The sequence below is a fragment of the Engraulis encrasicolus genome, chromosome 10 (assembly GCF_034702125.1).
Source record: "Engraulis encrasicolus isolate BLACKSEA-1 chromosome 10, IST_EnEncr_1.0, whole genome shotgun sequence".
In the NCBI taxonomy this organism is placed as follows: domain Eukaryota; kingdom Metazoa; phylum Chordata; class Actinopteri; order Clupeiformes; family Engraulidae; genus Engraulis; species Engraulis encrasicolus.
The window spans coordinates 13,102,278-13,118,313 of NC_085866.1; the positions used below are offsets into that span (position 1 = coordinate 13,102,278).

A 16,036-nucleotide genomic window follows, 5' to 3' on the forward strand; every position below is an offset into this window, starting at 1 on the left:
TGTGCTGTATATTGTAGGCTATAGTGTGCATAAGGTGTGACATAGTGTGAATTGTGCTCTTGACTGCGGCATCTACTCCTGTGCATACTGTACCCCAGTGGTTCCCAAACTTTTTCAGCAGGGACCCCTTTTTGGACTTTTTATATTTTCGTGTAATATTTTAACCTCGCCATGGATTTCACATTGTGATGGAGTGACCATCACTAGGGTTGTGTGGGTGTGTTCTGACTAACATGCCAACGAGCCTGGCTCTTTGGTGTAGCGGTCAGAACCCCGGTTAACTACCCCAGAAGGTCTGGGTTCGAGTCCCAGCTGGGCAACTCTACTCCCCTTCGCTACAAATGGTGTCAGAAGTGGGATGGTACCGTGAGGTCATCGGAAGCGTACCCATTGTGTGTAAGCCGTAATTCCATGTGAGGGACCCCCAGGATTGGTGACCCCGGTGTGAGGGACCCCAGTGATGGGTGAAGCATTGATGACAGGGCACACTGGATGGGAGAAGCATGATGGGCAGTTGCGTGAGGGACACCATGAGTGTGTGAAGCGCACGGGTGCACTTCCCGAAGGGGAAGGCAGTGTGATGGAGTGACCATCACTAGGGTTGTGGGTGTGTTCTGACTAACATGCCAACGAGCCTGGCTCTTTGGTGTAGCGGTCAGAGGCCCAGTTTACTACCCCAGAAGGTCTGGGTTCGAGTCCCAGCTGGGCAACTCTACTCCCCTTCGCCACACACATCCATTATACATCTATTAACCATACACGTGAATACTGTTACTAAATAATGGAAATATGTTAGCTCTTCACCTGTGGATTTCCTGTTTTCATGCAATGTCTCTCTTATCCGCGACCCCCCCTTCAGTACCTCCCCAACCCCCCTAGGGGTCCCGACCCCCAGTTTGGGAACCACTGCTGTACCCAAATACTCTCTATAGGTTCTACCCCTAATCAGAGAAGAGGCTTGCGAAGGACTTGCGCAGGTTGTGAATCGACTCTGCTTTGGCCACATCCTCACTGGCCATCCGGAAGAAAGCGGGAGTTCCAATGCCAAACGCATTACTCAGCGACCGAGATTTACTGCAAAAGCAGACAAAGATATATCAGCATCCACGGCAGCAAAATGGGAACATTACTTTCAAGATGATGTACTTATCTATGTTTTCACGAGCAATATAACATCACTACTGCTGCATGCCTATTTTTTATCGCTTCATCCGCATTTAAAATCAGACTGATATTATCAAAGCACAGTGAGGATGGCTTCTTACTTCAGCGGAGGCTGGGCCTGGGCCTGCTGGCTCTGGGTTGGGCCTTGTTGTGTGGCTTGCTGCTCTTGGCCTGCGTCAGATTGGGCCTCGGCCTCGGCATGCCCTTGTTGTGGCTCAGGAGGAGAGAGGGCCTGGTCCTGCGGGAGGGACCTGGCGTGGGCCTGTTGGTGGTGGTGGGGTGAGCGGGGGTGTGGAGGCTGTGGAGGTGACTGGAGCTCAGCCTGTGGTGGTGGGGACGCCGCCTGGAGCCCAGCCTGTGGTGGTGGGGACGCCGCCTGGAGCTCAGCCTGTGGTGGGGACGCCGCCTGGCGCACAGCCGGCTGGGACACCAGACGCCTGCCTGAGGGCTGACCCTGAGCCAGAGCCACCGACTGGTGATGATCTTGATTCCTACTGCCATCATCCTGGACCTGGTCCTGAGACCTGGGCTGGCTCTGTGTCTTTGAGTTGCTGCGTCTTGGTGGCACAGGCCTGGTGGTGGCGTGTGGGGTAGGCTGCTGGTGACCCAGATCAGTAGGCCGAGGTGCTGCAGATGGGCCTGGAGGTTGTGTGCCTGGCCCCGTGACGGGAATTCTGGCCGGGGCTCTGGATGCTGAAGCTGCCCCTGACGACGGCTGGAGGGTTTGAGAAATGGCTGCCAGGGGATCCATGGAGACCCCTACGTTCAGTACAAGAAACACTCGGATATTAAATCCATTTTTTCTCTTCCTCCACCTCCCTCTTTGCCTCCCTCCCTCCCTCCCTCTCACTTTTGCCTAGGCTACCCATAAAAAAACATAAGCATCACCCAGCAAATTTTGCAACATGAATTTTTATTACATTCAACTTAATAGATTCCTCTGAGAGACATTGAAAAACATCAAAAGCCACAACAACACAATACTTTTTCACACAGCTAACTAGGAAGGCACACACAGCAAAAGGGGGCATGAGGAAACAATGTAAAGACTCCGCAGAACATCAAATCTTCATGCAACAAAATGAACAGCACAGAAATTTCCGAAAGAAAACATGCCTGTGTTCCATGTTCCAAGAGAGCACTTTAAGACATATTTGGACCTACAGTGCTTATCGGTACGTTCACTGTACCCCTAAACCAACAGTAGTGTTATTTAGCAGTTAACCGGTTGCCTCACATGAACCACACCTTCAGTAACAAATGTAGCAATACAGCGAGCACATCTATTGCAAATGAACCTTTATTGCCTGTGAGAAAGGATGGAAGATATAATTGTGCACAGGAGCCCATCTACGTTTATTACCTCAGGTTTTGTGGGAATGTTGCCCTCATATCGGCCAAAAATTGCACTGGCACTTAAGAGTCACAGTGCCAAAAGGATATTATAGCCAAGACATTTTGTGTAGGCTAATTAGGTGGTATTCATAATTGAATGATGGTGGCAAGTGCAATTATTGCCCACAAGATAAGTTATTAGAGTGTGTAATTTCTGTTAAGTACCCAAACGCATCTGCAGTGAATTTGGTGGTGTCAGCTTCAGTAAATGTGGGACTGCATTATAAGATAAGGGTAGGTAGAGTAGGCCTAGAGTCCATTCACCAAGTGCAAAATATGATTTTCTTATCTTGACATGTTGACACAATACATCTTATAGAATAACACAAAGTTTGAGGAAACACATTGCACAATTACAATTAAAATGCATTATGTGAAACGGAAAAAATGCACATCGAGATTTACAGTTTCAAGCAGGGATTAATGCTTTGAAATGCTTTCATCCACTAGCCACCAACTGCTTCTGCGAACCGTGGCCTATAAGGTAGCCTGTGGAGGACGCCACAGATTAACAAGATCAGAAAGGATCCAACGCCTTCCTAAAGCTTCATGTGGATTGCCCCCCATCAGCATCAAACAGGCAGTTCATGTTATTTGTTATGTGTATTATGTTCACCCCTATTCATAGGAGCGCTGTGTACCAACAGTATAACTTGCCGACCTAATGAACTACACGGTACATTTTGCAGTGATAATTCAACAATACTTATGGTCTCATTTGATGGTGTTAAATTTAGTTCTCTAAATGTCTAACTGCAAAACCGAACGGAATAATTTTCAGTGTTGATTCAACACTCTTAAGAGTTTAATCTAACACCATAATGGAAGGGACCACTTCGGAAGGGTGTCGAATCTACACTGCAAAGTTTACTGTGTACGCTGAAGGTGAGACAGCAGACGCAGTTCACGCGTACGCACAGTGGGTCAGTTTGAACATATATATTACTATGATCTTATTTGGGAAGAGCCGTCGGTGATAGAACATAAACGTTATATTGCACGTCTCATGAAGGAAATAAGGCAAACAGAGAAAATAATCTGCAAACAGTATGACCATATGCTAACGACATGATTGTACAAGGTTCACGATGGCCATGCACGAACTGAGAAGAGACTGTATTATTGAGATTATGCCCACACGTTGACATGTCACTATGGCTTAAACCTTATTGGAGTTAAATAAATAAATAAATAAATAGATAAATAAGTAGACAAACAAACAAACAAACAAACGAATGAATGAATGAATGAATGAATGAATGAATGAATGAATGAATGAATGAATGAATGAATGAATGAAAATGGTTCCCATTTACCACCAAAACAAAGACATAGTGCTTAAGATATGGCTTTCATTAATAAAGAAGGCCAAGGGGAAAAAAACTATTTCTTCTATCTATGATGAATCTAGCAAAAAGAAAACAGCAACTGTTGTCATGAGATTAGATTTTAAAAGAGCAAAATAATAAATGTGTAAATAAATAAAAATGACAGTAAGTGCTGAAACATTTGAAGTGAAATAGCAATGGTCTCATCCTTTGGTTCAAAAAATATTTGTTCACTTATTTATATACTGTATATATATATATTACAAGGCCTTGGGTAATAATAGTGTTTCAATCCTGCCATACATCCATTCCTGGGCTGTGCATAGAGACTAATGATGAAGACTACTGGGTTCAATTCAAATGCATTTCTAACTAGTATGGGTAGGCGGTTAGCTGATCGTTTCCTAGCAACTATAAATAGCATGTATAATTCGAGTGAGATATTTATATCTATTTGTCTTTTCTTACCAGCCTTTAACCGATGTGATGTCTATCCGCCTTCTCTTACCAGTCTTTACATTTCGCATGTACTTAAAAATAGGGACAATGTTCTTATTCACCAAGCCTATAGTGCACAAAATATTGAAGGTTAGTTTAACAGTGCTGTTACAAAATACATCATCCTGACTTCACAAGTCATCACAGTTATCTCTTATTAGATCCATTCATGCGAGTTAAAAACATGTACATAGGCAGGGACATGTAAATATATATGCATGTAATCTCCACACATGGCCACGCACACAAGCATACATATATATATTTACACACACAATATTACACACACACACACACACCAAACTGCACATCCAAACACAGTTTGCACATCATCGATAAAAAGAATGTGGAAAATTAAAAGTTAAAAAGGAGTTTTTTAAAAAGATGTTAAATTACAAAATAAAAAATGGATACAGATGACACCAAACAAAGTATAGGCACACATTGTCCTTTACACAACTTACAACAGCCCTGAAGAAAAAAAAAAAGACGCTCACTTTTACAGGGGAAACAGAAGCGACCGACCATCAAAAGCACACAAAAATCATCAGCGTAACGTTTTGTGGGGGGGGGGGGGGGGGACAGTACATTTTGACACTGCATAGGAAAGACAAAACACCGCCCAGGCCAACATGACACACTGTGCAGATGAACACACAGAGATATATTACGCTAACGACCTTGTCTACTAGTAGCTCCTTTCACCCCCCCTCTCGTCTATAGTCTTGGTCTCTGGCAACACTATGTGTTTCATCGCAGACTGATCCTTGGCTGCAGTTCTATGCACTTCTAAAAGTCAATATTATTTTCTACTCTCTGCTCTGTTCTGCGGGTCCCTGGTCTCAGTTAGCCTGGACGGCCTTTGGCCCCACTGCAACGCCATTACAGTCCAGAATGTACTGTAGACAACCTTGAGGGGGAGCCTTCGCAGGCTTCTTCAGATCGCTCACCACCTCCGTAGGCGAAGTCTGAGGGATTGAAACACAGGAGGAAAAAACAGGACATAATTTATTTGAAGTCACTTTTGAAAAAAAAAAACAATGGTTCCAATGGATGGAATGAGATCATTTGGAAGGAATTGATCTCATCAGCAAACAGGAAAGGCATTCTAAATTATGAATAGGGTATTTAATTATTTATTTGTTTATTTATTTATTCATTAATTTATTAACTTATTCATTAGTGCAAATGGTCAGTTTAATGGTGGTTGTGTTGTTGTGCCACCATTTTGCAACAAAACTAACACTTTGCTGTGCACCTGTGATATACAACCTCACCACTAGATGGATTTGTCTGAGGCGAGCAATAAGAAGGCAGGGCATGGGTTAGTACTGGATTAAAGCCACACTATGTAAAGTTTCCAAGTTAATTAATCACCTTTCCAATACTAAATTGGCTCTCCCGACCGCCCTCACCGCCTCTAGCTGAACAATCCCACTTGCAAAACTTGGTGTGGTGACCGGAATCAAAAACTCTCAAGCATGGCATTGAAGCCCATTCCATTACACATACATTTTAGAGGCAGTGTAAATTTTTATGAAACCACTATACTACATCGAGAGAGACCATTGTTTTTCATAACGAACGGTTTAGAATTATTCCGCCTTATTAAAACAGCTAAGGGGTGCTGCCTGTCTGGCAGCAGGGTGTTTCACTGATTACCGGCAATAACCCTGTTTGCCAATATTCCTCCTACCTAGGACTAATTGCATATGGCCCTAATGTCATCTTAGGAAGCAAAGTTCCTGTAGCATGTAGGCTGGGCTCAGATGCAAGAGATTTTTGCTATATATACGTTTCCCCATTTACAAACATACCTATCAATGCAAAGTGTTGTGTGGGAGGTGTACCTGTGATGGCTGGATGGTCGTTGGCCTTTCGAGTTTGGAGTCGGGTCCCATGTCGGCGTTCATCTTGGCCAGCACCATGTCACAGATGAGCTGCTTGTCCTCCGACTGGTGCTCCCCAATCAGCGGCATTGAGGAGCCCACCACCTGACACGAAACACAACAAACACACACACAATGAGGATCATCTACACCACAGTCTAGAGTATAAGAAAAATGTTGGTCTGCACACTGCACTTGTGCTCCAAAGCATAAACTTTTAGTTAAAACATGCTTTTGGAGGGATCAAAATACGGTATGTTTTAACTGTATGTATGTTTAAGTCAGACACACTGAGGACCACAGTGAGAGAAGTGCATCTCTGGGGTGCATTTTTAAAAAATCATTACTATTATTATTATTATTTTTGAGAGAACAGTGCAGATTGACAGGAAATGAGTGGGGAGAGAGATGAGAAAGCACTGTTTACAACACAGAAGTCTTTGCACCCAAAGTTTTGTTACACCTTAGTCGAGTTGACATGACAACGAACTGGTGTTTCAACATGGACCACCGGCGCCCGGTCCGATTCTCATGGCATCCTACTGTGGAATACACAGCTCCCAGGCTTGTGAGAGGGAGTGATAGGCAGTAGGAACATTGTCGTGGAGGAAAATGTGAATTGAGGCGAAGCTTACATATGGCAAGGCCAGGCTACCTCTGATTACAGTGAGCACAGAGAGCACTGATGATGGCAACAGCCTGAAACGTCTGCTCTACCCTGCTCTGACTAAATTAAAAAAAACTCCTTGTGCTTGACCTTTGTGTCTTGTTTGGTGTGCGAACCTGCTCCAACCTTATACCTTACTTCTTTTGGGTCCACGCACCTAGTTATTTTTCGTAACATCTAGAGCGCAACAATACCCTTACCTCCTACCTCTGATTACATTACATTACACTTAGCTGAGGTGTTCATCCAAAGTGACCCACAGTTATTTACAGGGTATTAGTTAGTCTCTGTTACAGCATGGGTTTAGTTACATTGCTCAAGGGCACCTCAGCCTCATGAAGTGTGGTAGCGAATGGAAGGGTGGGATACTAACCTACAACTAGTGTCGCAACGATAAAAAAAATTGGCCCCGATACCCGATATCTGGCAGTGCAGTATCAGCCGATACCGATACCATACCGATACCACCCTATTTGAAATGTATATGAAGGGCTGCACCTTTGTGAAACAGGAAAAAGACTACTACAAAGTAAATCCAGCAAAACGTTTCATACTTTTTAAATACTTCTATGAAATAACTAATTTCAAGGCTGTTTAAGTGTCATACAAGCATCTGTAAATGGTATCGGTGCCCTATTTGTTGGTACTCGCCGATACCAATACCACCATTTTTAGTGCAGATCCACCGATACAGTACTGGTATCGGTATCAGTGCAACACTACCTACCACACTTTGATCTAAAGAGCCATCTCCTTAACCATAAGCCACGGCTGCCCCATATTACTTGCTTAAACATGCTGGTGGAATCATAGCGACTCACTTGTATTTCTCTGCAGTTCAGGTGAGACTTGTGAGGCTTCATCACCTTCCTCGACCCATTTATATGCATGGAACAGAGCGCCAGTGGGAGGACATAAAGCACTGAATGTGCAGACTGAATGTGACATTTGAGTATGTATGCTATATTCAGGCATTTGGTAAATGGTTGAATACAGTATACCTACAGTGGTACTGTACGTTTCAGTATAGTTTTTAATGCTTTAAAGTTTGTAGAAACTAGCACGAGGCAAAGCTCGTGTTCCACCAGCAGCCCACACTCTCATGCCACATGGGATGAGAATCTCCCATCTCAGCCTCCAGCAGCACTGACTGTGCAGTAACATGATAAAAGTATCTGAAAGCCCAGCTGCACTGGAAGCAGGAGATAAATCAGAGGCACTGTAGCAGCCTGGTAGGGGATGACTGTGTGAAACTCAGTGGTTTTATGTCTGAGACACACAGAACCTGCTGCTGCTGTTACATTTCTTTGTAATCACTCAAGCAGTGCAGTGCAACCAGCCCAGCGCCAGCACAGCACTTGTTTTTTTATTCTCATTCACCAGAGGGTCGTCTAGCACTCCAAACGATTCTCATACACAATACACATACACCGCATTTCACATTATTACGCAAATGACATTTTTTGCCGTTTTCCAAATAATCAATAGAAATGACAGTCGTCTTAATTTTCAAGTAATCGGCCATTAGAGTACAATTCGAAAGTTTTTGAATGAACCTTCCAATGATAACGGTATTTTTTTAAATAACAAAAAACTTAAAATGCCCAAAATGCTCTGTTCCAAATTATTACGCAAAACAGTTTTGTAGTGTTGTAATACAAATTTCTTTCTTTTTTTCCCATTTACATCAAAACAGTTGGCATTTGGTACCTTCTAAATTACATTTCGATGTTCAAAACTTGGTCATAAGCTGTAACTGGAATGCTGCGTTTAACATTGAAGTCAATGGCAGGGCATTGCATGGGAGTTATGGAAGCCTAGATATCCTTGATGCTTTGCTCTCAGCTGTTTTTGTTTGTTTGGTCTGGTGACCCACACTTCACTCTTCAATATACCCGTAGATTTCCATGCCACGTGTAGGTGCTTTGGAGGTGATGACATTCTAACTCACCAGACATAGCATCCCATTCATTTTCAATGGGGTTTTATGTCTGGTGCGTTAGAATGTCATCACCTCAAAAGCACCTAAACGTGGCATGGAAATCTACGGGTATATTGAAGAGTGAAGTGTGGGTCACCAGACCAAACAAACAAAAACAGCTGAGAGCAAAGCATCAAGGATATCTGGGCTTCCATAACTCCCATGCAATGCCCTACCATTGACTTCAATGTTAATCGCAGCATTCCAGTTACTAAGACAAAGAGCTTATCACCAAGTATTGAACATTGAAATGTAATTTAGAAGGTACCAAATTCCAACTGTTTTGAGGTAAATGGGAAAAAAAGAAAGAAATTTGGATTACAACACTACAAAACTATTTTGCGTAATAATGTGGAACAGAGCATTTAAAGTTTTTTATTATTTAAAAAAATACCGTGATCATTGGAAGGTTCATTCAAAAACTTTTAAATTGTACTCTAATGGCTGATGACTTGAATATTATGACGACTGTTATTTGGGGAAACAGCGAAAAATGTCATTTGCGTAATAATGTGGAATGCAGTGTAAACAAGTCACAGTCAGAGCAAAAAATTGTGACATTTACGGACTAATCCGCAAAGAAACAAACAAAGCAAAAGGGCACATCAAACTCACGAAATAACATCAAAGCATTGTGGGCAGCATAAAAGCCATCTAATTTCCCAACAAATGACTTGTTAGGGACATTACACAAACATTGTCACTTCAGATGATTAGATTCATTACCTCTCATAACTGCAGGACAATTAAATTAACCTGACGATGAAGAAGCTCTCCACCTCCCTCATTAATCAGAGAGAAGGACAGTTGCTCTGCACACAAACCTCAGTGATGTAATCCTTTCCATCTTTGCCGTGGATGGCCTTGACAGCGCAGATCTCCATCCCGCCAAACATCTCGGAGCAAGTGTCCACCCAGAGCTTGTAGCTGTAATCACACGCCCATCACATCGTTGCCCATAAGGACTATGAGAACCATACAGCACAACACCACTGACTAAAACATTGTTACTAATTTTAGCGGACTATGAGATACTGCATACATTATTTTCACTTAGTTATCAAATGAAATGCTGTATGTCTCATATAGTATAGTATAGCATAGAATAGAATAGCATAGTAGTTGAGAAATACAGTACAGTACAGTATATTATAGTATAGTATAGTATGGCATAGAATAGCATAGAATAGCATAGCATAGAACAGCAAGGTATAAAACAGTATAACATGTACCAAGTGGTAGCATTTGATTCTCGAATCTGGCTGATTTTAAACCACCTCAGGCCAGAGACAACCACAATGCCAGCCGCCTCTGTCTAGACGTGTCTGATATGACTGTCAGCCTGCATGAGGCTCTTCAATGTCAGCCATCTGTCTACCCAGCACCCCCCTCATCCATTTCTCCCCGCCAATTTCCACGGCAAACATAATTATCTCTGATGAATTGCAAAATCATATCGTATAACAGCATGCATAACAATAGCATAACAACATGATTGGTATTGTTGATAAAGCGCTGAATAATGTTGTGTGATAAAATGTGTGAATGGATTATACAAAGTATTATTTAGTTGTTATTTTCACAATGCATAGTATACAATGTCAAATAACAAGTATCATATCTGATATGACCTTTTCTCTGTCCACCTGCTCTTTATACATTTGAAAATGTATCTACTGTGTAACTCACCGGTCTGTCATGGCAACTTGTTCCAGCATAGCTGACCCTGTGTTTGATTTCCAGTTGCCAGAGATGGATGTCCTCCTGATGAAGGAAAATGTTTTTTTTTGTCTTATATACAACAACATCTCCAAGGCATACATTACATCAATGAAAGGACCTAAAGATTTCAATGCCACTAACTTACATGTAGACTTTGTAGTCCGTCCCAATCTTCTGAATTCTGATATCGTACTTCGAATCGATGAAAGGCTCGGAGGTGGTGTATGTCTTTGTCAGGGCCACGACACTAGTGATGTCCTGAAACTTACTATGATTGTCCACTTTCACCTATGAAACAGGGGAAAACAAAAGAAGGGATGAATGACTTATATTTAGCAACATCAGTAAGAAAGAGACACACACACACACACACACACACACACACACACACACACACACACACACACACACACACACACACACACACACACACACACACTTACCTTTCCCACTCCGGAATGAGCGTGTCCAATTTTCACAACAACAGGAAACGTTGGCATGGCAACCTAGAAGAGATGGTCACATGATATTTTTAAGGGACTAAAAATAGATATGGGTCTGTCAACAAGCATTAGCTCTAATTTGTCCCATCAATGTCATGAAGCTGATGAAAGTTAGCATTCTTATAAACCCTCCATGTTAATTACACTGAAATTGCCCCAGAGCCAGATGCACGGTCAGATGCTCAGCCTGGCGTCTTACCATCTCCTTGTAGTTTGGGTAGTACGTCTGCTCGATCAGAGGGAACTTTTCGGGGCCAAGCCTTCTGTAGGCACTGATCAACTGGGAAAACTGCACACAGGACAGAAGAGAGAAATGGTTATTTGGTGTGCATTTTTGAGTGGGAGGATATTGGGCGAGTCGATGAAACGAGTGCCCTTCTGAAAGTCACTGTTTTAAATATTTAATGGAGACAAAGCATGTTAATGTTGCAGATAGTCTCCGTTTCTTTGCTTGTGTAGCAGCAGCAGCCATTATGTCTGACTCCAAAGAGTTTTAGACGTAAACTGGACTTCTTTGAGCTTCAAGATGATTTGCTTCCTCATCCAGGGAGCCTGTTCAGTTGTTCTGCTTTAGGGGGGCAGGTGCTAAAGGTGGGTGGTGGGGGTATGTGAAACTTCCAGCTGCCTTACTAGACTATAAGGCTAAGTATTATATGGAGGCTTTATTGCCAGATTTTGATCGTAAAGCATATTTAAAGTGTTATGTCAGCATGGACCACAGAACATTATAACAAAAAAAGAACTTTCAAAAAGGGCATTTATTTGAACAGTGGGGTAAAGGGACAGGTGCTTTAGCACCACCTCGTCCCTATCTGTGCACAGCTATGACTCTGAAGATGCTCCTTGGATGAGGAGAGAAACATCCTCATGCTCAAAGAATAACATGACCTGGATGAATGATTCAAGATTCAAGATTCAAGATTATTTTTATTTGTCCCGCAGGAAATTTGTCTTGGACAATGACAAGACAAATTTCCTGCGGGACAAATAAAAAAATATTATCTTGAATCTTGACTCATTCATCCAGTTCATGTTATTCAAAGAGTTAACCTGTTAGCAACTGGTGAATCTGAAGAAGACAGAGAGTGCTCTTAGCCAACGTGTCTTGAGAGTGTTTTGAGAGAGCTTTAACGTACGGCCCAGGGCTTGTCGCACAGGTTGTAGATGGAGTCCAGGGAGTTGATGCTGGGCACGCCGGCGTACTGCAGGGCGATGATGAGGTTGCGGAAGTCCTCGTTCTCCGTCATGCTGAAGGCGTGCTGGCGGATCAGCACAAAGTCCGGCTTGAACGACCTGCAGCGAAACGGGTGGGCAGACAAGGAAGACAAGACATAGCCTTAGCAGTCAGAACTGTTAAGTCTCATTTATGGCCGTATACTGCACATGCATGGTCGTAACTACCATTGAGGACACAGAGGTCATGTCCTCTGTATTTTTTTTCAGTAATCTAAAATGTATCTTTGATGAAAATCGATATATGATCAACAAAGATAAATTCAGTCTGTGTACGCCACCCCATTTATCCACAAGACATTGATTAATGAAAACAAACTTAGGAGTTGACTGAAGTGTTTGAAGCATTCTAAATGTACAGTATATGCAGTACAGCACGCAGTATTCGACCTAGGTATTTGAAAATGTCTGTTTACGGCCCTGTGCACATGTATATGGCACTGTTTACAGCTGCAGAGCGCTTAAGTGGCCTACTTGTCTAGGATGTCTTCAGGACATATCGATGGGCACCATAAAAGGTTAATGGGCATAACGGCAACTTCATTTTACCCAAGTGACTCACCTGATCCCTTTTGTGTCATTCTTCAAGACTTGAACTGCCACAGTGCATGTCCCACTGGCGTGGGATACTACATCAATGTCTCCAAACTGGGCCTACAGCAAAAACAGAGCAAGTTCTCACACACCAGCTCGCAAAAACATGGCACATTGACAAATTACAAACATGACTATGACGGACACGGCCTATCTCGTGTACAGGTGAGGTTTATTTGCCTTCCATTCTCAGGAGACTCGCAAGGCTTACTGCTCTCACCTGTTCCACTTTGATGTCATAATCCCCTTGAATCTTCTTCCCTCTGAACACTTTGGCCCTGGAATAAAGTCAGAAAGAAAACTACATCATTAAACTATATCATGAAGAGCATTTTACTGATGTGTGCTGAAAGGGAAAGTGGAAGTGTAATTTTTGTCAATGTGACATAGCACATCATAGGCCTACATAATGAAATTGTGTTCATGTCTCATTCTGGGCTGCCCAAAAAGTCTGAAGTAGTACTTGAGCCCAAGGCCAGTTACACACAAGAGCATGGCGTGGCGGCGGAGAGAAGACAGCGGTCTTTCAGCAGAGTATCGGCAATGTGTTCTACTCAGCCTATCACACCGACAGCATCGGTCGGCATGCGCGGCCAGTCCTTTTCAAAACCCCCCACACAGCCAATGCTAGTTTGCTACTTTGACATTCATTTCAAAGGGACAACGCCGGCCACTGTTGTCAATATTCTGCTCGAGTTCTATTTTCCAAACGCAGCGCGGCACAGAGCCGTCTCCCGCACCGCTACCGCCGTGTTGGTGTAGAAGGACAGATCTGTTTCCATGTATTTTTGCCAATGCCGGTAAAAATCGCTTCCGTACCACCCTGATTCCCCGTTCTGAAGTGTAAAGGCCCTCAGTAGTACAGTACGTAAGCATGAGGTGTCCCTTTGGCAATATTAGGTATCAGAAATCAGGTTGCTAAAAGTTTTGCCTTGCATGTGCACTTTGCACAAGCATTTTATTTGAATATGTGAGAAGAAATATCATATGTACTGTAGGCCTATAAAATGATTGTATTGTATGTACATTTTAAGTGATGTGATATACTGCCTATGGGGCACCTTGTATCTAAGTACTACATAAATGCAGAAAATACAGCGCAGGTCAGTGCAAGAGTGCAGCGCAACAGGCGGCAGTGACTGATTTACTTTATGTAAAACATGTTTCTATATGCATTTCTAGGGGCTTTTATGTCTTTACTTGATAGGACAGTGTGAGATGGTGACAGAAAGTGAGTGGGAAAGAGCGATGTGGGCGGAGGATCAGGAAATGACCTGGGGCCGGAGTGGAACCCTGGTCCTTGAGGTAACAGTCAATGTCCTAACCACTTGAGCCCCTGAGTGGACTGTAGTTCTGGAACTGTACTGAAGTAGCCCCATAATACAGTCCATTCCACCAGTGGTAGTCATTGAAATGTTAAAGTGATACTGTCCCATTTTTGGAAATAAGCTTATTTTACACCTCCCCTTGAGTTAGATAATAGGGTTTTACCGTTCTCCTGTACTTTCAACCGTTCTCGGGGTATGGCAGTGCAAATTTTACCTCCATGCTAGCAGTTAACATTGAGTCCTATGAGACCAGCTCGCGGTTAACTGGTCTCATAGGACTCAATGTTAACTGTTAGTTTGGAGGTAAGATTTGCACTGTCATAACTAGAAAACGGTTGAAAGTACAGAAGAACGGTAAAACCCTATTTTATTTCCAAAAATGGGACAGTATCACTTTAACTACCATACTACACTACAATGACACAACACAGGGCCTTAGTAATGCACTAGGACTTGGTCATTTTCATTCTAGTAATAACAAATATATAATACATTGCTACGTCTTAACAGGTTAAATGCTTTTTTTTATAACATTGTCCTATCAGGTAGTGAAACTTACATTTAAAAAGCAAAGTTATATGAATTCAACTTGCATTTTAAAGGTCCAGCCAAACCTATCTTGTTTTACATTATATCAGCAAGCTCATTCCTCCCTTTAGCCTACTGCCATTGTGCCTGTCTGCACTCTTCTATTACAGTGGTAGAACACAATGTTGAGCACTTTAAATGCGAAGAGGCCAGAGCTGCTGACTTGTTAAGTCTTGTATTGTGGTTTGTCCCTTTCTATCTCGAGGACATGACAAAACGCGTTTTGGTTACGCATTAACATGTTTCATAACACTCACACAGGGCGCTTGTTCAGACTTGTTTTCCCCAGGTGAAACAAAAAATATCATTAATCATGACTGCGCTTTGGTGTGATACGAAATTACATGTGCGTGTCCTATGCTGAAAGAGCCGGAGAACTCAGACAATCTTGCATGTACATAACAATCGTGCCATAGTTCAAACAACTATAGGTCTACTGTAAAACGTGCTTTTGTTCTCCTTCCCCAGGAAGACAGAAAATGTTGTGCAGACATTTTATACTCTGCATGGTTTAATCAGTGGCAAACTAGAGGCTATATATATCACTCTTTGTGTGATTAACCAAAGGCCAAAGATGCCCTTGATGTGAGGCTTCAACTGACAGGCCACTGTTCATGTCGTGTCGACAAACACCACTAAAATCATGCTTGCTGAAACAGGGCTGTTGTTATTTTGCAGGATTAATTGCAGGCTGTATGAGCAGAAGTAGATTGGATTTGTTTCATCGCCACACTGGTAAAATGCCAGCTGGCCTATTCCAACTGAATTATTTATTCCTGATCTAATTTCAGCTCATAATTTGTCAGTGCGGGGACAAGAGGAGAGCCTCAAATCAGGGTGCTACAGGTGGCACAGATGGAAGATCAAAGAGGAACAGAGAGGTTTGACCATGTGATTTCACATCAAACATGGGCATTGGCGGAGTGTACCCAGTTGAAATGTATTGTGTACGATATCCTAAATGGCCCTAACAGAATGGCAATGACCTAAGTTGTAATGTTATAGTATTGTCGTTCTATGGTAGAAAAGTCTTTTCAACAACTATTACAGCATTCCACTGGTGGAACGGTGCACATTATGGTGCATTATCATTGGTGGAGATTTTAACATTAGTGACACATGCTCTTATTTCCTTTGACAAAAGCA

At 42.6% G+C, this 16,036-nt stretch overlaps 1 protein-coding gene across 1 annotated transcript in view; it reads right to left on the bottom strand.

Annotated features, from left to right (window-relative positions):
- Positions 1–3,897: 3,897 nt before the first annotated feature.
- Positions 3,898–16,036, bottom strand: part of syn2a (synapsin IIa) — a 32,399-nt gene continuing 20,260 nt past the window's right edge. Inside the window, exons 5-14 of the mRNA XM_063208063.1 lie at positions 13,195–13,252; positions 12,943–13,034; positions 12,284–12,440; positions 11,347–11,436; positions 11,088–11,150; positions 10,790–10,932; positions 10,612–10,686; positions 9,747–9,849; positions 6,236–6,379; positions 3,898–5,353 (exon numbers count right to left, since the gene is read on the bottom strand). Of these exons, the coding sequence (XP_063064133.1) occupies positions 5,228–5,353; positions 6,236–6,379; positions 9,747–9,849; positions 10,612–10,686; positions 10,790–10,932; positions 11,088–11,150; positions 11,347–11,436; positions 12,284–12,440; positions 12,943–13,034; positions 13,195–13,252 (1,051 nt within the window). The 3' untranslated portion in view covers positions 3,898–5,227. The remainder of the gene's footprint in view (positions 5,354–6,235; positions 6,380–9,746; positions 9,850–10,611; positions 10,687–10,789; positions 10,933–11,087; positions 11,151–11,346; positions 11,437–12,283; positions 12,441–12,942; positions 13,035–13,194; positions 13,253–16,036) is intronic.